This window comes from Setaria italica, chromosome IX (genome assembly GCF_000263155.2).
Source record: "Setaria italica strain Yugu1 chromosome IX, Setaria_italica_v2.0, whole genome shotgun sequence".
Classification (NCBI taxonomy): Eukaryota; Viridiplantae; Streptophyta; class Magnoliopsida; order Poales; family Poaceae; genus Setaria; species Setaria italica.
In genome coordinates, this window is record NC_028458.1 from 11,944,981 (window position 1) to 11,963,420 (window position 18,440).

General features: G+C 42.6%; 3 protein-coding genes across 4 annotated transcripts; 1 reads left to right on the forward strand and 2 right to left on the reverse strand.

Moving 5' to 3' along the window:
• Window positions 1-56: 56 nt before the first annotated feature.
• Window positions 57-6,468, reverse strand: LOC101772268 (ultraviolet-B receptor UVR8). The gene is made up of 9 exons (XM_004982412.3): window positions 6,261-6,468; window positions 4,412-4,669; window positions 3,563-3,756; window positions 3,422-3,469; window positions 2,498-2,570; window positions 2,066-2,237; window positions 1,115-1,546; window positions 811-1,002; window positions 57-529 (listed from the first exon to the last, which is right to left on the reverse strand). Exons 2-9 carry the CDS (start codon window positions 4,662-4,664, stop codon window positions 451-453), a joined length of 1,443 nt encoding a protein of 480 aa, XP_004982469.1. The 5' UTR covers window positions 4,665-4,669; window positions 6,261-6,468; the 3' UTR covers window positions 57-450.
• A 142-nt stretch (window positions 6,469-6,610) lies between these two features.
• On the forward strand, window positions 6,611-9,642 carry LOC101771858 (uncharacterized protein YwbO). Its single transcript, XM_004982411.3, has 8 exons — window positions 6,611-6,796; window positions 7,498-7,642; window positions 7,731-7,853; window positions 7,945-7,988; window positions 8,070-8,195; window positions 8,951-9,035; window positions 9,116-9,172; window positions 9,267-9,642. The coding sequence occupies exons 2-8, from the start codon at window positions 7,511-7,513 to the stop codon at window positions 9,351-9,353; spliced, it is 654 nt and encodes a 217-aa protein (XP_004982468.1). The 5' UTR covers window positions 6,611-6,796; window positions 7,498-7,510; the 3' UTR covers window positions 9,354-9,642.
• Window positions 9,643-9,792: 150 nt separating this feature from the next.
• Window positions 9,793-12,563, reverse strand: LOC101772672 (E3 ubiquitin-protein ligase At3g02290). 2 transcript variants are annotated; one of them, XM_012849223.3, is made up of 5 exons: window positions 12,295-12,563; window positions 11,811-12,001; window positions 10,817-11,198; window positions 10,290-10,399; window positions 9,793-10,197 (listed from the first exon to the last, which is right to left on the reverse strand). In XM_012849223.3, exons 2-5 carry the CDS (start codon window positions 11,916-11,918, stop codon window positions 10,171-10,173), a joined length of 627 nt encoding a protein of 208 aa, XP_012704677.1. In that variant the 5' UTR covers window positions 11,919-12,001; window positions 12,295-12,563; the 3' UTR covers window positions 9,793-10,170. The 2 variants fall into 2 exon arrangements, with proteins under 2 accessions (XP_012704677.1, XP_004982470.1); XM_004982413.4 differs by having other exon boundaries at window positions 11,811-12,138.
• Window positions 12,564-18,440: the final 5,877 nt, after the last annotated feature.

Genomic DNA, 18,440 nt, shown 5'->3' on the forward strand with positions numbered 1-18,440 from the left:
GGCTTACCACGTGACAAGAACAAAAATCACACAGAAGCAACAGCCACCCCACCCCAGGCAATAAAGTCAGCATCGATCCTTCTTTATAGACTATCAGTACCAGCAATACTGACCAACAATGTGCACAAGCATTGGTGCAAATTTCAGTTTATCACACTTACAGTTGCACCCACAGGTTTCCATTAGGTTGTACAACAACCTGACTGTCGGACCAAGTCCATGATACATACGGAGCCTCTCTGGCCCTCCGATACACTTGAGAGGCACATAAATGGAAGTTTACAGACCAATCAGAATAAAATTGATGGAGTCCACACACCATCGCATAGACCACAACAATTAATGTCTGAATCGATAACATTACTGGGAGATCAAAGATATTAAGGTTTAGATGAATTGCTATCGGTTTAATCGGCTTCAGCCTTGATCGCTTCAACTATTCATCAGTGTCTAACCGGCCTTAGCTTTGACTTCTCCAGGAACTTGCTTTTCCAGGAGCTCACATTCTACTTGATCATGCACATGTTCCCTGCGATAATGCCAAAAATCAGAAATATAGAAGAACGTATTGCTTGGCTAGGTAAAATACAATGGAATGAAAGGCCTAAAAAAAGCAAACTTAACTGGTACTGCGAACTTTGTGCTACTGCACTAATTGATCACTGACAACCAGTTCTCACTCTAATAGATACATATAGTTTATTTAGCTTTTATGGGAATTAGATCCCAAAGAACTATATTCATAAGTTTAATTCAGTATGAGAGCAACGAAAACAATCACGACCTGCCTTCGAATTTCTGTATGTGTACCTTAGTTTCTCACACAAGCGTGCCAAGGCATCAGCACCAGTCCGTGATGCAACATCTTCTATTAGCTCAGCATTAGAAAGGTTTACAGTCTCTGCTAGCTTGAACTCACACAGCTCTTTTAACGAACATGCATCAGTCAGAACAGCTGAATGTCCACCTCCAGCAGCAAGTCTCCTCACCTCACCAACACACCTGCATCACCCGAAAGATAGTTAAGGACCTAGAGTTGATTGTAACAAAGGTAGGAACAAAAAGTCATATGTTTAACCCAGAAAGAAAATGAGATGGTGCAATTGGAACCTACCAATCAACTGGAGAGGGGAACCAAGCATAAGTAGATTTTGCATTTGCCGCCTGACCATAGCTATTATAGCCCCACCCATATATACGGCCATCTTTCATAGATACAAGTGTGTGAGAGTGCCCACAGGTAGCAAGACGAACACCTGATGGTATGACCAGGACTGGGATATTGCGAAGTAGCATGTCAGATCCATTAAGAGAGCAAGAGAATAAGCCACTCTGGGGCCCGACACCCAGCTGGCCCACATGTCCTCCACCCCATGCATAGAGAGCTCCACCTTCAGTTACAGCACAAGAGTGAACGCCTCCACAAGACACGTCTCTAATTATTATTCTATCAAGGGCAACAATTCGCCTAGGGATCAGCTCCTTGTCTCCAGACTGGAGGGAGCAATGGCCAAGCTGCCCCATGCTTCCCAGTCCCCAAGTATACCTACAAAACCCGAAGATCTTATAAGTAGAAACAATCAAGTTCATGCTTGGTAGGCGTGTAATGATAAGAGTTAAGATGTGAAATGGTTAAGGTTTTGACTTGCCGTGAACAATTTGAAAAATGAAAGCTAACAATCTCAGCAATATCTAGGCTAGTAAATCGACAGAATCCGCAGAGCATGGACAAGTTATAATTCAACTATAGTAATGCAATCGTTTAAGTCTTAAGTATTAGACACGTTTCTTTGTCAACATTGGGGAACTCAAGAGGATAAGATTTGGACCTTTGCGTTCAAATATCGTAAATAGCAGCAAAAATGCATGGCGCAACACAGATGCTACATTGAGACTAATGATCTACATGAGATCTAGATGAAATAAAACTGGCTTGTTCTCTTGCAGTTAGCCCTACAGTTAGTTGTGGTTAGTCTTCAATACTCCAAAACGCTTCTATGTTGTCACGTGATAAACCACACAACAGTCACTGACAGCAGAGAACAGCTCCCTTGAGATGACTTACACCTCCCCATTTTCTGATATAGCCGCTGTATGGTACTCGCCACATGACACCCTAACAATCTTCACTTGCTCAGGGGCGTCATCAAGGAATCTTGCATAAGCAGTTAATACACGAGCTCCCTGAAGTCCTTGAGAAGTACAGCCTCTGCCAAGCTGACCATACTCATTGTAGCCTGGTTAGTAAGAAAATAGCACATGTCCTGTTAATAGTCAGGAACTAAAAATTGAAACCAAGTGGGCGTGCACCCCATTGATGGTTTTACAAAAGTGATTTTCACATAGTCAAAGTAAAATATCTTGAAGCCTAAACATTGAGTTCTATCACTGCTGATTGATAAGGTATGCACCGAGTCAGTAAAGAACAGGCCGGTACAGTTGTCCTAAAAAATCATGAGTAAGAAACGTGTCTTTTAAGACTCAGGTTGCGCATTACCCCATGCTTGCAGCAAACCATCCTCAGATAGAGCCACAACATGAACAGCTCCACAAGAAACCTGCTTAATCACCTGCGAATATGCAAATATATTAAAAAATTCACATAAAAGAACTGCACACCAAATGCACTGTGTCAATAACTTTGAAGTACGTCCAGCCTGTTTCTCATTCTGGATTACACAATTACTTGAGCAAAGCTAAAACATCTAAAGACTTATGGCACAAACCTATATACATTTTAAGTACACAAACTAGCACTAAGAACCAGAGCTGTCTATTGGTACGGAGGAGAGAATAGTGGCACTGAGAGCAAATCCACACACCCATTCAAATTCTCCAAACTTGCTCTAGTCATGGACCCAGCACTAATACATTATGATGTGATTATTGATTTACAATGCCAGAATGTACACCTAGATATGGTTCTAGAAAGATAAAAACACAACATACAGTCAATCTGACTAGAAAGCATACAAAGTGCCACCTTTTCCACAAACAAGTTTGTCAACTGGAACAAAGACACAAAAAGAACCAAAGACACCTTGAATCCTTGAGGATTAAATGAGATCAAAATAAGACAAGGGTATAAACTAATCCAGGGGTGAGAAATCTACATGAGTTTCTTGAGACAAAATTGGAAAGGTTTCCAGTGAAACTAAACCCAAAGAATAGTGGAAGCAAAGAAACAAAAATCCATGGAATATTTGAATCCATTCCACCCAGCAAGGCTATCATATACTCCCGTCAAAGGTCGGGCGGTAAAAATCATGTCATCATATTGCATAAGAAATAAGGATCCAACTACTTAATGCAATGCATCATGTTAGCACAAGTTTCTATGTTTTTCCCCCAATCGAATGAGCTTGGCAAACTAACAGGAAAACAGAATATAGTGACTAATATCACTACTTCATGAACTTACTGTGTCTGGTGTGAAAGCTCCCCAAAAAAGGCGAGGATAATCTGAACCCTGCCACAAGCATGCAAATGGTGAATACTTTGTCGAATAATTGTATTAACCTCTCAAGGATTGCTGATCCAGTGAAAAGTTATTGCAGAAAACCTGATTTTGTCCCCAAACCCAAAGTCTGCTTTTGGACACCGTGCCATCGTTTTCTCGAGGCTCAGCAACAGCAGCTGTACAATGTGCACCACAAGATACCGATTTTACAAGCTCTGTCTCCAGTGACTTGACTTTCTTGGGTTCCTTTGCACTCTCCTCGGTCCCATCTCCCAACTGGCCAAAGTCATTAGCACCTGTATGCATTCGAGTTGAACTGTAAGAAACGCATTCCAGTCACAAACAAAATCCCTGTACATCAAGCAGTACCTTTCATCACTGTCAATGAAGCACTCCAATAGAAAAAGTTCCTCATGCTCTAATCCTCATTGAATCAAGCCAATTTAAATCTCAGTACTGAATTAGATGCACCTTCTGAGAATAACAGTAGTATTTACAATTACTTGGAACTTGTCACTAAACTACGGATATTGGAGTTGCACGACAGCAGGGAATTGATCAAAGAACCATCGTAGAAGAGCAAATAAGGTAGTAAAATTAATGTGAAGTTGTGAACAAAAAGGCAGTGAAATTAATGGCATAAGCATAACTGACAACAAAAACGTGAGAAAACAATTTCTAAGAAATGCAAATGCACCAAGTACACATGAACAGAAGCATAGCTCTTTCTTTTTTTGATCGGTAGACAGTTCTTTCACTACAGAGAAGGTTATATACAGTTGCAACTAGCATTTAATGTTACTGGCAAAACAAAGAAATATATAGCTCAACTGTAACACCTCAGTCCAATATTATGGTGCAATATCTCTCATTTCAATTTCGTTAATTTATTTGACACTCTAGTGTGCACCTACTGCAAGTCTGCAAACAAATTGAGCAGAAAGGACTTACCCCAGGTGAAGAGTGATCCGTCAGAAGCAACTGCAGCAGTGTGCTCACGACCACATGCAATATCGGTCCACCTTAGGCTCTCCCCATTCCCCAATTTGAATAGTTTAGGAGGGAGGCTCTTGGGGATCCTCAAGTGGCACTCCTTGCCCTTTCGCGCAGTCTGGCCACTGTGGTTATAACCCCATATGTAAATTGCGCTTTTTGTTGGAACACCAACAACACGCAGGTTGCTGAGCACATCATCTACATCCATGGCCCCTAGTTGATTATGATGCATACAAGACAAGTATGTTAACATACGGACAGAACGGTGCAACAATTAAATTAATAAACAAACAGACAGAACGGTGCAAGTAAGTCCGTAGAGATGCTATTTCATAGCCTAAAATGATAAAACAAAGCAGTTTTGCCAAAAAAATCAAACTTTGATGAATGTTGGTTTCCATTCACGGCATTAGGGTGTTCATGTCTTATTTCAAGTTTTTGTTAATAACTCACGTCATCGTCAAAAGATAAAATTGCCGTTATCGAGACCATACAGCCTGCTAATCCTACAGTAGACAACAAATACACCCTTTGGAACTGAACTTAAAACAATTAGTCGATTACACCATCAAATAATTTATTTGATGCAGGAAGTTTGGGAGGATGAGCAAAATGCGCTCTAATTCACAACCACAATGATGATCTTTTAAAGGTTCCCAACTCAGTTCCCCTCAAAATAAAAAGGTTCCCAAGTCGGATTTATAAAATTTCACAAAGAGGGAAAACTTAAGCTGCAAACTAAACTGCCCTGACTAACAAGGTCCCAACTTGTCAAAGATGGTGCAGCGATGGAGCTATACGAGCATAAGGCACCACAGCTCAACGCAGGGTAAACAGGAAACTGCAGAAAGAACATGGAGAGCCATTCCCTCCCAATAGCCCGCGAAGTGCCCATCAGGACATACAACAAACAATCATTTCTACAAAGAGAAAGGGGGCTGCCACACCAAGCTTAAAATTGGAACTATCCATGACTCGAATAAATTATATAAACAAAATCATCGCCAAAAAATTGCCCAGAGTTGATGAATGGTTGTTTCCATTCACACCTTCGTGTCTTCTTTCAAGTTCTCATTAATAACTCATGTCGTCATCAAAAGACAGAATTGACATCAGTGAGACCATCTGACCTGCTAATCCTACAGTAGATATAGAGAGGACAACAAATGTACCATTTGGAACTGAACATTCAACAAATATACCATCAAATTGGCAATTCGATGTGGGAAATTTGATTGGATGAGAAACTTTGCTCTAAAGCCATGATCTTTCAAAGATTCCCAAGTCGGACTTACAAAATTTTGCAAGTAGAGCAAGTTGAAGTTGCAAACTAGATCACCTTGGCTAAAACGTCCCAACTTGTTAGAGACTACAACCGTAGCTCATCATAGCGTACAAAAGAAACTGCTGGAAGAATAGGATCAAGGCATCCAGAACCACTCCGCCCAATAGTTCTCGAAATGCCCATCAGGACATGCAACTGGTTCAGGAATATGTCACCTCTTGTTGGAAGAAAGAAGGACAACCAAGCCTCGAGTTACTATAGAGATACAACGAACAATCATTTCCCTAATCTACGGGAAAGGGGGCCGCTGTCCGACCAAGCTTAAATTGGGACTATCCATGATTCGAATGAATTGCATAAACAGCCAATCTTTCCCCAGCCTAACAAGGTCCCCGATTTCCCCAACCTCTGTTTCCTCAAATAAATCAGGCGGCAATTGAGGAGCCAATTAGCGCAAGAAACAACACCATGCGCTGCAGAAAAGAAATCCGAGAGGACAGAGGAAGCTCCGGCGCTCACCTGGATGGATGGAACGAGGAGGAGGAAGAACGATGCAGTCTTTCGGGCGGATTCGGCGAAAGGTGGGGAGCTTGGCTTGCTTCCCTTCGTTTGACCCGCGGCGGAATGGCCTCGCTTCCTTGTTCCTCCTCGGGGCACACACACTTGTCTATGGGCACCGACCACCGGATTTTTCTGGAATTCTGGATTCCCGAGGTCCTGGGAAAGGATAGACAGGAACGGCGGAGAGCGGAGGTCACGTGCCCAACGTGAGCCCGGTCCAGGGGAGGTTGGTAATGGTAGGTCGCCGGGTGCACAGGAGCGTGCCGCGTATATAGCCGTAGACCGAGCTCACCAAACTCCTCCTCCTGAGTCCTGACGTCAGCTACCTGCCTCTGCTTCTTCCTCCTTCCGCAAACTACAAGAGGGGGGAACGTGGATCAAATCCCTAGCAACAAAAGGGGTAGGGAAACGAAGAAATTTCTCGTGCTTTGTATTCCAAGTCGCCTCCTCCTCTCTGTTCGCATCCCGTCCGTCGCGAAACCCAGCGCTCTCAGGTTTGATTTTTGTTTATAGTTTCATCTGTGTTAATCGTCGTTTATGCTAATTATTTAAGCGCCTTTGCTTCAAAAGATGGCGATGGTAGTTGCTTTAGGTGATAGGTACTAGTTGACCGCAGCGAGAAATTTTGCTATTTTCTGCCGCATAATTTTGTGAGGATGTTAGGAAAAGGATGGAGCGCGGTTCTTTCTGGGCATATTGATACCATCGTCATTTGGGCCTTGGGGGTTACCGCGATTTTAATTCTTATCTTACTGGAGACCAAGATTGATGCGTTAGTCGTTGAGTGTTTGGTTACAAAAACCTGGCAGTGAAGAACAATTTGATCCTAATTTTGAATTCAACACATTTTCTTGGTTTGAGAATTGTATTGTGTTCTGCAGTGATTTTTTTGTATAGAACAATGGGAAAATAAATTGAGGATATGGTCATCTCAGCAAAAGCATGGGATTAAATTGTGCTATGCTGAGACAATCTATCATGCATGAGGCAGTTTCTTCAACCAAAATCTTACTGGAAGGGGCAAATATTCCCCACTTCTCAGTGTCATGGAAATTCTCGATATTTAATCCAGTAATTTTCAGCACAAAGGAATCATTAACAAGCATCTTGCTGCATGCTACTACCAAATTGTCGATCAAAGCTTTCTTAGAGGGAAGCTAAACCAATTTGTTTGCTGGCTGCCTGCAAACTGTAGGTGCACAAGATCCATGGCTTCAGACACTGGGAAGAAGCTCATCCAGATTGACGTGAGCTCGGATACAGTGTGCCCTTGGTGTTTTGTTGGTAAAAAGAACCTCGAGAAAGCGATGGAGCAAAGCAAGGACAAGTTTGATTTTGAGGTTTCACTCTTCTTCAAACACCGTCATGATCTGGGTTCAGAACTTATTTATGCAGTGTTAACCTAGTGTGGACATGTTTGTTTGATAGGTTCGTTGGCATCCGTTCTTTCTGAACCCTGATGCGCCTAAGGAAGGCATCAGGAAATCTGACTTTTACAAGATGAAATTCGGCCCTGCTCAATTTGAGCGTGCAACATCTCGCATGACAGAGGTTCTTTCATCTGGCCTTGCCATAGTATACTTTGTTCACTTTGCAGAAAATGTATTTAGCTGTTTGACATGCTCTGATGCTCGTGTTTCAGATATTTCGAGGACTTGGACTTGAATATGACATGTCAGGGTTGACGTAAGTACATGGTTTTAAAGCTATTGCTTCTCACATTCATGTGATGCAACATCACACACTGATGTAAAGATTTTAATCCAGTGGGAATACAATGGATAGCCATAGGCTCATAACACTTGCTGGACATCAAGGCTATGGCAAGCAAAATGCTCTTGTAGAAGAATTATTCCAGAGTTACTTTTGCCAAGGAAAGTATATCGGTGACAAGTGAGTATTCATATAATTTGTTGATTATGGTATTAATCGTAATCTTTTATTGTGCATTTATTTTTGTTGCTACCTTAGCCTGTGTATTCTGTAATTTATTTTATATTTCTCCTAGATTATCTTTTATCTAGCCCTGTCATTAATTGGTCCATATGAAAAAAAAAATCATATTTTGAGTCATTGGTCATCCACTGGAAATATTGAAGCTGCATCAGTTTGTGTAAATAAGGCTTTCACAATCGATGTTCGATGCATATGTTCTGCTGACAATGTCCAAATATTGGGAGTGGTTGAATATTCATTGTACATCTAATCTAAGCATATATTTTTCAATTTCAATTGTGAGTTGAGACACTTAAATGCAAGTTTTATTGAAAATGTACTGATGAATAAGACAAATTTGCAGTAAGTCATGTGCTAGATCTATTTTACTGGTATGGCTGATATTCATTTTGACTGGGACTGTGAGAAAAAATGCATATAATCTCTGGCCCATATTTTTGAATGGTTATATGACCTGCATTGTTGTTTACAAAGGATATAGCTATCAAATTATGATGGACCACCACTAAGGTGCTAGTTGTCAATAATTTCAGGCTTCAAAGCATTCTATGTTTGAGGTTCTTTTTCCGATTTCCTCCCGAAATTTATCATGCAAACTGAAAGTATTTTGCATGTTGCATCCTTTCTATGTTGGAATGTTTTTTTCTCTATTAATGTTGAGTCATCTGATTAAATTAGTTCATGTATCGCAGGCAGGTTTTGTTGGATGCTGCAAGAAAGGTGGGCATAGAAGGCGCAGAAGAGCTGCTTGAAGACCCTACCAGAGGAGTCGATGAGGTACGCATTCCAGTTAACTCTGTCCTCAGTGCCATATCCCTGTGATGACAGGGCTCATATATCCTTTTTGTTGTCAAAAGGTTCAGGAAGAACTCAACAAGTATTCATCTGGTATTTCCGGTGTCCCTCACTTTGTGGTATGAGGACTAACTGATGATGATATTTATCATCTTTGATCCGGTCAATGTTTAAATAATTTATCCATTTGTTGTTCACTGCGCTACCTTTCAGATCAATGGAAAATATCAACTCAGTGGTGGCCAGCCTCCAAGTACATTCATGAGGGCGTTTGAGATGGCTGCAAAGGATGGAGCTTAACGATGGTCTAAGGAACATCTAGTGTGCTTGTGTATGTTTGAAGGAATAAAAATTGAAGTCCAGACTTTAACAATAAGCTGGAGTACAATTAATTTATAAATGATTTGCAAAAGAATACATGAAATTATTTGTCTCCATAATTGTGATGTGGTCATTATTAGTGAACACATTTGAATAAAATTCTGAGGTGATAGGATATGGAAGATAGATCAGAATGTTGAAAAAAGCAGAGTCTACTCTGTATTCATATCTGATGGGAATGGGATATGCAAAGATGTCCAACAAAGCATTTGAATTGATCTGTTGTCATTTAGACTAAATATTTCACTGTCTTTCTGGTCCAATATATCATTTTACCTAAGAAATTTCTGCAATGGTAATATATAGTTAAAGGTTGAATTTAGACCTTTGGCATTTTGTCAAAAACCTTCAGACAGAATCCTCCTGCAAATCATTGGCCAAGAGGTGGCACTAATGGCCACTAATCTGTTTCTTGTTAATTCACTTTGAATATCAGCCACAAACTGAGGTTTGCACAACCTAAGATTTTCAGCATGAAAACCTAACGTAACCATCATCGTGGAAATGTAACATCAATGACCCCATCAGTTTAGAATATCAAATGTAAATTGGCACAAAACAAAAAAAAGTGGGGGATGGATTCTCTACTCTACAAAGAAAAATCAAATCTTTGCGCGCCGCTGGAAGTTTCAGCAAACAATCTAGCGACTGTATTCCATCAGTGCTATGTACACAGAATATTGGATTTAGCCTGGGTTTTCCACTTGCCATCGATGAAGACTCTGCCTCAGCAGGGTCATTCATCATCGTTGAACAACATAACCTGCAATTGGACATTTTGTCGTTAGAGATCTAATACAAATGTTTTCTGCCTGCTTAAAATAACAATATTGATCAAGTACAAATAATCTTCACCTTTGCGCAGACTGGGCAAGCTTGACTTCTTTCCATCCATTCGTAAATGCAACTAAGGTGGAAATTATGGTTGCACTGCAATGCAATCTTTGGATTCTCATAACCATATTCTGCAGATAAAGAAGTATAATATTCAGAACACAGGAAATACTGAAGTCATAAATGCATGGCGTTGTGCATAAACTATAATAACAAGTATTACGATAGTTAGAACATCTTTCCAACATATTCACCCCTCTTTTCCCAGCTATAAATTAGCTAACATGATGTTCTGTTCATAATTGTCATCGAAGCAAATTAGTAATCTAGCAATCCATCATCACTGAGCACTTAGGCATGTCCATATTTAGAATGATTCAAATGAATGAGCATGTATTTCTGTCTGCAATTAAAACTACATGGTTTAACTGATCTCCTTTTATTCATGAATAAAAGACACCCAAACCTGTAAATTGTAAAGCCAGTATCTGCTGAACGAAAAGACAATTTCTGAGTAGGAGAGATCTGTGTCAATTGTTTCCACTAACCTTCTAGGCATATAGGACAGTCATCCTCATTGTCAGAAGAATCAGAGACTTGTATTCCATCAATTCTTGAACCTCCTAAGTGATGTTTTACTGATGACCCATCAACCTTTTGAGATGTGCAAGTTGATCCAATATCAGTATTCTTTCTTTCTGTAAGTTGTCCAGGTTTCTGAAAATGTGTTGATGATTTGTCGTGTCCTGACACTATTGGGTGTTGCACCATCGGAGGGCTGAATCGAGGATCATCATAAGGCAAAGGCCTTGGAGGAGCGCGGAAAGTATCCATTGAATCTACTTGTCCTGCAGAGGTGCAAGCTGCAAGAGGAATCCTTCCACGATCAGGAGCGACCCGTGTATCACCTCTGTGACGAGCAGCAGAGCCCTGGGAAGGAGGTGATTAGAAGACAGTGCACAACAACTGACTGAAAGACCAGATGCAGAGAAAATGTATGTGAACAGAATAAACAAAGATGACAGTTTAGTCCACTATACAACATGCATCAAGTCATGTGAGCTCAAACTTCTAAAATAGATCTCAAAATATGTTGCCAAAGTCACTGATAACAAACCGGATGAGCTGCAAACAAATTATGGCAGTTTATTAGAAATTTAAAACCTGCTATAATACGTTTTACTGTTCCACACCACCTCCTTAGTGTGACAAACAATGCTGCTCCATCCAACAATGTAAGCTGAAACTCCGTGGAGTCCATCGCAACAAGGCAATCTCAGAAACGGCCTAATGCATGCAAGATCAAAGAACATGGAAACGGGCACCACCTGACAGTGCTGGCATGGATCCCCAAATCCTATCACGTATTTTGCAGGATCCGTAAGCATCCTCAAAATAACCCAATTACACATGCAGAAAATAAACTAAATGCACAACAAATTCATTCAGGCCTTACCACAACAACACGCTAATACCCAAAACAGTTGCAGTGACAGACGGGTGAGAGATACATAGCAGTATAGCGCAGTGGTAGAAGCATACCGAGTCCACGCCGTGGTAAACGAAAGGCCATGGCAGGCAGAAGCAGCAGACGGGCGGCGCCACCGAGCCGTCCTCTGGGTAGCGCAGGCAGCACAGCAGGGACCCCATCCCTCGGCTCCCCCCTTCAGTTCGAACCAGGCAGCGGATTCTAGTAGCGCCGGCGGCGCCGCCTCCAATTCTTGGGCTCTCCCCTGTTCGCCGCCGCCCGTTCAGGGACAAAAAAAGAAAGAACGGAATAAATCCGATCGCTCGCGATAAAAAGGCGGAGCGCAACTCGAATCGCCGCTGCAAATCAGCGCAGATTTCCCTTCCCCTTCCTCGCGCGTATCTGGGAAGCAGTGGCCAATTAAAGGATCAGTCCCGGAGGCTCCGGCCGCGGCGACGGCGCCGAGTGCGGCGGCGCCAGTGACTAGGTGCTACTGCTGCTGCTGCGACTACTCAACAAACAAACAGAAAAGACTCAATTTTGCGACTCGATTCTTACTGCGAGTTCTTGGCGGCGGATTGGAAGACAGGCCACGGAGCGATCGAGTTAAACCCCCAACCCCCCACGCGGATTGGCAGTGCAACGGTCCTGGATAATCGGAGGGTGATACGGATTTGTTTGTTGGTGGAGTCGGATGTGGGGTGCGGATTGGATTGGGGTCAGGAGATCGGAGCTGGCACGCAAGGCATTGCGAGCTGCGATTTGCTGTTGCACCGAGAACGAGTGCAACGGAGGGGCCGAAAGGAAGTGAGAGAGGAAAAAAAGGAGAAAAAGCGAGCGAGAATAAAAATAAAAACGAAATAAAAGAGGGAGAAGAATCTTGGTGACGGCGCTAATTACGAGTCTAGCCCTTGCTTTGGCAAACAACAAAGCCTACTGTTTGTAGCACTTTTAAAGGTGCTAATTGCTATTTTTAATGATAGCACCAAAGTCCAAATCTTCCCTGATTACCTGCTGGAAAAAGGCAGATCATATGTCCTCCATATTGGTGGACACAATTGCTGTACTGTACTTAAGAATTGGTGAAAGGAATTTATGCTTAATGATTTTGCAGTAAAGTTTGACTAATAATAGTAACTTGTAAACTGGGGTTATTTCAATTTCCCAGTATCCTATTTGCAAAAAAAAAAACATCATCATCATTTGTAGGAGTGTCATAATATGGATTTGCATCAAGATTCATATGTTATGAATTTTTATTAAAAACAATGTCACCGTAACTCAACAAAAATATTTCACATAAGGATCTTGAAGCATAGTCCCAAAAATATTGGCACAAATATCCTGGATCCCAAATTGTAGATACTGAAACCATAAAAGAGTTACTAGCTTGATAAGTTAATGAGGCTTGTGAAAAAAGGAATTTTGAGTTTGAAGGGGTGTTCAAGCAAAACGTGTCCTAGAAATTTAGATAGGGCCAGAGCATAGATAGCATCAGTAGTGTTGCTTGGGAGTTGGGAGGCCCCATTTCATTATATTGACGCAGGACTGACTGCGTTCAATTCTCCTGATTAATGGACCCGCCTATCTATTTTACTGATCCAAGTCAGTTTGATGGCTTCCATTTTAACCTATATGCACCAAGAAGGGTTACATAAACAGGATACTGACATGTGAACCATCTGGTATAGGGGTATAGGCCAACCAGTTAGTCACTGAAAAGTGGACCATCTGAAATATCTGATGTGTGTTAATAAACGTATTGAAATGGCAACTCAGTGTGCCTATCAGCTTCATTAGCTTGGCTAGTCACCGGCAAGTAAACCAGCAGAAACAGTCATTCAGTTTAAATTATTCCTCATCAATGATACTTTTGTCCCTGAGTGGCAAAATGTTCCATAACTTATCGTCTATTCAGTGATGCATTTGTTTTCCCATAAAAAAAAGTTTGCTTGGACGGGCAGCTTTGCTCTTTATTACGGTGGCTTTTTTAGTTGGGAATGGCGGCGGCCAGACTGCAACTTGCACATTAATCTCGTATCCCAAAAAAAAACACCTCTTGAGTGGTGGTGGAGTCGCATAGTATATAATCTAAACATGCGACTAATCACGTTCACTCTCACGTCAGACATCTAATTCATGTTTATTTTTCTACATCGTATTTATCTGCCACCCAGAGGTCCATTCAGCATAGTTAAGGATGATGATGATGTCACTAGCTAACTCATGTTATCCGTCTCACTAGCTAATAAACTTGTGTAGATAAGGAGTGCCAATTACTTGCGTATTGCAGTTGCGTTGCGTGTGCAGCTAAACGTACCTTAAGTCTTTGACTTTTCATTTTGTTTTGTGTATATTTTTTGTCCATGAAAATGTTTATGCCGATCTAGAAAAGTAGCTTCATAACGATACGGTATGTTTTACATGTACCAAAAATTACTTTAATGTTAGGGTTTATGTTATTGTGCCTTCGTGGCTCGTGCTAGTGATCAGAGAAAGTACTAGCTTGGTAAATGGTACATTTTTCAGATAGATCAGATCACTGACATAACTGTGTATCTGAACATGCTAATGGACATTTGTAAAACTACTGTATTATGAAATTACCTTTTACAAAAAATATAATGATGCTATTCTCATATGACCAATCGAAAAACCTCTCTGACTCGAATTTGGCAAAGTTTTTTTTAAAAAATCAGTGCATTTATGAGTGAAGATAGTATATGATGCTTAAGGTTTTTTTTTTAAAATGAACCAATCAGGAGAGTTACCGATTATATTAAAAAAGAAGATGAAGTTCAGACTGGGCGAAACAACAAATGGAAAAAAAACAACACAAACACCGGCAAGTTGGATTGAGCCATCAACACATGCCGCACCACGCCATCACACTCAACTCAACTCAACAACGCATTAGCCAGTTGGATTCGGACATCAACACGTACCGAGCTCAACTCATCCCCAGCACACTCTGCCCGGTCGGATTGAGACATCGACATGAACTGCAACCTTCCCTCACTACGTGGCAGCCCCTCAACGCTCGCCACCATGGTAATGGCCCTACCACCACCATCGGTCCACCACCACCCCAAACGAGCAGCGTCGATCGCTTGATGAAGCTAAGGACCCGCAAGTCACCACTTGCGCCGTTGTAACCGACGATGATTCGTACTGAGCCAACCGCTGCCATGCAGGGTTGGTCGCCATGAACCGCTGCAAGTCGTGTAGCCATCGCTCCATCGTAGCCGCTTGCGCCTTCTCACGAAGTTGTTATGCACCGGCTAACCTTGCCAAGCAAGATTAGCTGCCACATCCCGCTGTAAGCCGCGAAGCCGACTCACGAGTAGCCACCATTGACTGCCGCTAGACCGCCGACACCATCGCCAACCACCTAGTGGCCACTCCAAAAAAAGCAGACACCAGCCATCACCGAGGGATCCTCCGAAACGATGTCTCCAACGAGAGAAACGGCGTCCTAAGACATCGTCATCGTTGCTCTGACTAGAGCACGACTTTCGCCATGAGGACATCCCACCGATGGGAGAGTAGATAGCATGTCGACGCCTCCAAGGAGGAGCGTGGCGCCTAAAGGCGTCATCGTCGCAAGGCTTTCGCTCGCTGCCACACTAACCCGACCTAGTAATGAAGCAGCCCGGAGCATAGAGGGGGTCAATGCAGTCAACCACACCCCCACAGCGTCGCTAATGCGCACCCGCGCAACCGCAGGCAGCTACGCCACCACGGCGTCGCTAAAAGCAGCAGTGCAGGCCGCCGTCGACCACGCCACCACGACGCAACTGAGAACTTCGTAGGCACATCCTCTCCATGCCTTCGCTCCACTGCAGCACAGCAGCCGCCCGCTGCTTGAATCCAGCACAAGGCCACCACCTCCTCAGTCTGCATCTGGGCGCCGCCATGAGCAGCCCCTCACCGCGCACGGGCCGCTGCTGCGCGTGGCCTGACGCCTCCTGGGCCGCAGGTGCGCGGCCATGCTGCCCTGCCGGGTTCCTTCCACAGTCGCCCTCACCCTACGCCTGTTGTCGCGCTTGCCTTGCCTCCCCGCCCCGCGCAGGCCACCGCCGGCCGTCGCCTCACCTTACGCCGCGCGCGCCACCACAGCCCCTTCGCCCAGCTCCGACGCCTGATCGATCGCTCGCCAAGCCCCACGGCAGCCAGGAGGCCTCCTCGCTCTGCGCCGCTGCGCTGCCACCGCGGCCCCTGGCCAGCCCTACCGCGCCGGCACAAGCTCGCCGCCCCTTGCTCGCTTGGCCACCTCCCGGTCTCCCACCCATATCCGAGCGGATGCGGCCAAGACAGGGCAAAATCACCCCGCTGCCACTTTCCTAGGGGTTGTGCGGGCTTCCGATGGCACCCTCCGGTGACAGTGAGGTGGGGTGGACAGGAGGGAGGGAGCGGCGGCAGCTAGGGTTCCGGTCGCCGCCCGTGTCGCCCGAGCGGGAGGCGACGCGGGGGCTTGAGATTATAATATGATGCTTAAGGTTAATGTGAGCGGTTGATTGGACGTAAGGCAAAGTTTTGTATAGAACAGGTCTAGAACAAAACTTGAAATTTGAATGAAATGGAACGTCGGTCCTCTGTTTGTAAATGTAAGACCGTAGTTTGGAGCTAGTCAACGGTAGATAGATACTACTCATATGCAATGTGTAGCTATCATCACTTCACAGCTAGTGTTAAATGCAATGTGAAGCTAATGTTCTATATATCTTCATTCGTAAATGCAATGAAAATGGGCGCTTCACGACAAAATTTGATATTTGAATTATATGGGAACATTAACTTCACAGCTAGTCAACAGAAAGTCATTGCATTTACGAATGAAGATACTAGAACATTAGCTTCACACTGGTGTTGATGTTAATGAAACCCTATTTTCCTCCTCTCCCCGTTACCATTTCATTTCTTGTTTTGCTTCAAAACGCTGGAGAACAGTTTCGTCAACTTGCAACTTCGCTGTGATGAAACTAAAGCTGCTAGGAAACTAGATAGTGGTCAGCTAGCTGCTCGCCTGCTGCATCAGCGCACCGTGTCATTCACTGAACCTGCATTAGTGCATTAATTATAGTAATGAGATGATTATCATCGGCGTCGGTGGAATTCTAGTAAGAAAATCAGTGTCGGGGCGTGCAAGCACAAGCAGATGCGACTGACCAAACTAAAGGTATTTACCGAACGGGGAGATTAGCTTCCAAATGACAGCAACGTGTGGCTTGTCATCAAGCTGATCTCTAGCTAGTAAATAGTAATCGACAAATCAGAGCTTGGGCAGGCTTCAAGGCACTTAATCGCCGGATACACCAAAGCGACCTAACCTACGGCTGAGCTCAACTTGATTTTGACGTGCTGGAAGAAGTCCCTTATCATGCGACCTGAACAGCTTTTCTGAGTGCACTTGCTTGTTAGATCAGCAAAATGCCTATACACAACTGAACATATATAAATGTCATTCTTTTTCTTGAACAATCTCATTCACATAGCCTTTCACAGCTATTTTTTGGCTTCGATACACAATCTTAGTCCACCTGAAGAAGGTTGTATCTAATTGATGACCATGTGCGCCCTAACTCGTTGCAAGCAGTTTAAATCGAAATTATGGCATCTAAAAAGCTCTAGGGAATTATGTGAAGATAATTATGCTGCAGCCTGTTGTAGTTACAAATATTACGACAGTGATTACTACTATATTTACTTATAATTTTACCTTTAAGTAGTACTACCATCTTACATTGCAAAATTCAAAAATAAAGTTCTGCAAGTCGGATCAGAACTAAAATATAATTGATTTTTCAATTTCGAATCTTCACAATAAAAAATATTTTGTTGCAAAAGCATTAACTTTTCTACCTTGTAAACTCGCTAAAACCACCAGAAGCACCATCCTTTGCAAAGAGAAAGAAACAAAGGTGACAAAGAAAGTTAAGAGTGCGGGGTTCATAGCTTAAACGTACAGGCTCATAAAGTCATAATGCTTGGTTCCCGTTGATGAACAAATGCTAGTTATGGTTCGCTTGCACATGGAAATTGTTGCTAAAGTAGGTCACTTGGATGCCCAAGATTTGAATTGAAGGTTTATCTAGAATTGCTTTGCATGAGTGCCAACAACTTCCAAAACAACAACTTGCCACCTTGTTGTTTATCCAGTGTATATTGATATTTTCAAACTAAGGCTTCCATTGAAATAGACCCTCTCGAAATTACATTTCAAATTTCTACTCAAGGATTCTTCTTTGAGGAAATTCCTTATTTGACATTGAAAGATAACTCAATTCCTTCCCTGATGTGACACCAGTTTCTAATTTCCATCTTTTATTTGACATTTCCATCACTTCTATCACTTCAGTCGGCCGAAACAACCTCTAAATCACCTCCAAGAATCATGAAACTTTTTCTAGTGATAAACAAATGAAGACAAACCCATTTATCTTAAAAATACAATGTACTTTTACAATTTTTAGAATTAAAATTCACGAAATTAGGCTACTTTTGAAACTTATCTACATTTTTATGGCAACCAGATACTTTTGAAATTTTTGGCAAAACAGCTAATATTCCTCACATCAGATGTAGTAATTTATTAAATTATTTTCTAGCATAAGCTACATAGAGAAGGGGTGCTTTTTACTTGTAAAACCCAAGTACCACGACACTTGACAATCTTGTACTGTGGATACTGCCCCCATCTCCAA

What these genes read in the sequence shown, in the direction of transcription:
- LOC101771858 (XM_004982411.3), top strand. Translation starts at nt 7,511, where the DNA reads ATGGCTTCAGACACTGGGAAGAAGCTCATCCAGATTGACGTGAGCTCG. An exon ending in AGGACAAGTTTGATTTTGAG is followed by an intron (nt 7,643 to 7,730) that starts GTTTCACTCTTC and finishes TTTGTTTGATAG; the next exon opens with GTTCGTTGGCATCCGTTCTT. An exon ending in TATGACATGTCAGGGTTGAC is followed by an intron (nt 7,989 to 8,069) that starts GTAAGTACATGG and finishes ATTTTAATCCAG; the next exon opens with TGGGAATACAATGGATAGCC.
- LOC101772672 (XM_012849223.3), bottom strand. Translation starts at nt 11,918, where the DNA reads ATGGGGTCCCTGCTGTGCTGCCTGCGCTACCCAGAGGACGGCTCGGTG. An exon ending in TTTACCACGGCGTGGACTCG is followed by an intron (nt 11,199 to 11,810) that starts GTATGCTTCTAC and finishes CCTCCTTCCCAG; the next exon opens with GGCTCTGCTGCTCGTCACAG. An exon ending in CTGTCCTATATGCCTAGAAG is followed by an intron (nt 10,400 to 10,816) that starts GTTAGTGGAAAC and finishes CTTTATCTGCAG; the next exon opens with AATATGGTTATGAGAATCCA.
- LOC101772268 (XM_004982412.3), bottom strand. Translation starts at nt 4,664, where the DNA reads ATGGATGTAGATGATGTGCTCAGCAACCTGCGTGTTGTTGGTGTTCCA. An exon ending in CGGATCACTCTTCACCTGGG is followed by an intron (nt 3,757 to 4,411) that starts GTAAGTCCTTTC and finishes GAATGCATACAG; the next exon opens with GTGCTAATGACTTTGGCCAG. An exon ending in ATATCAGAAAATGGGGAGGT is followed by an intron (nt 1,547 to 2,065) that starts GTAAGTCATCTC and finishes CGGGTTTTGTAG; the next exon opens with GTATACTTGGGGACTGGGAA.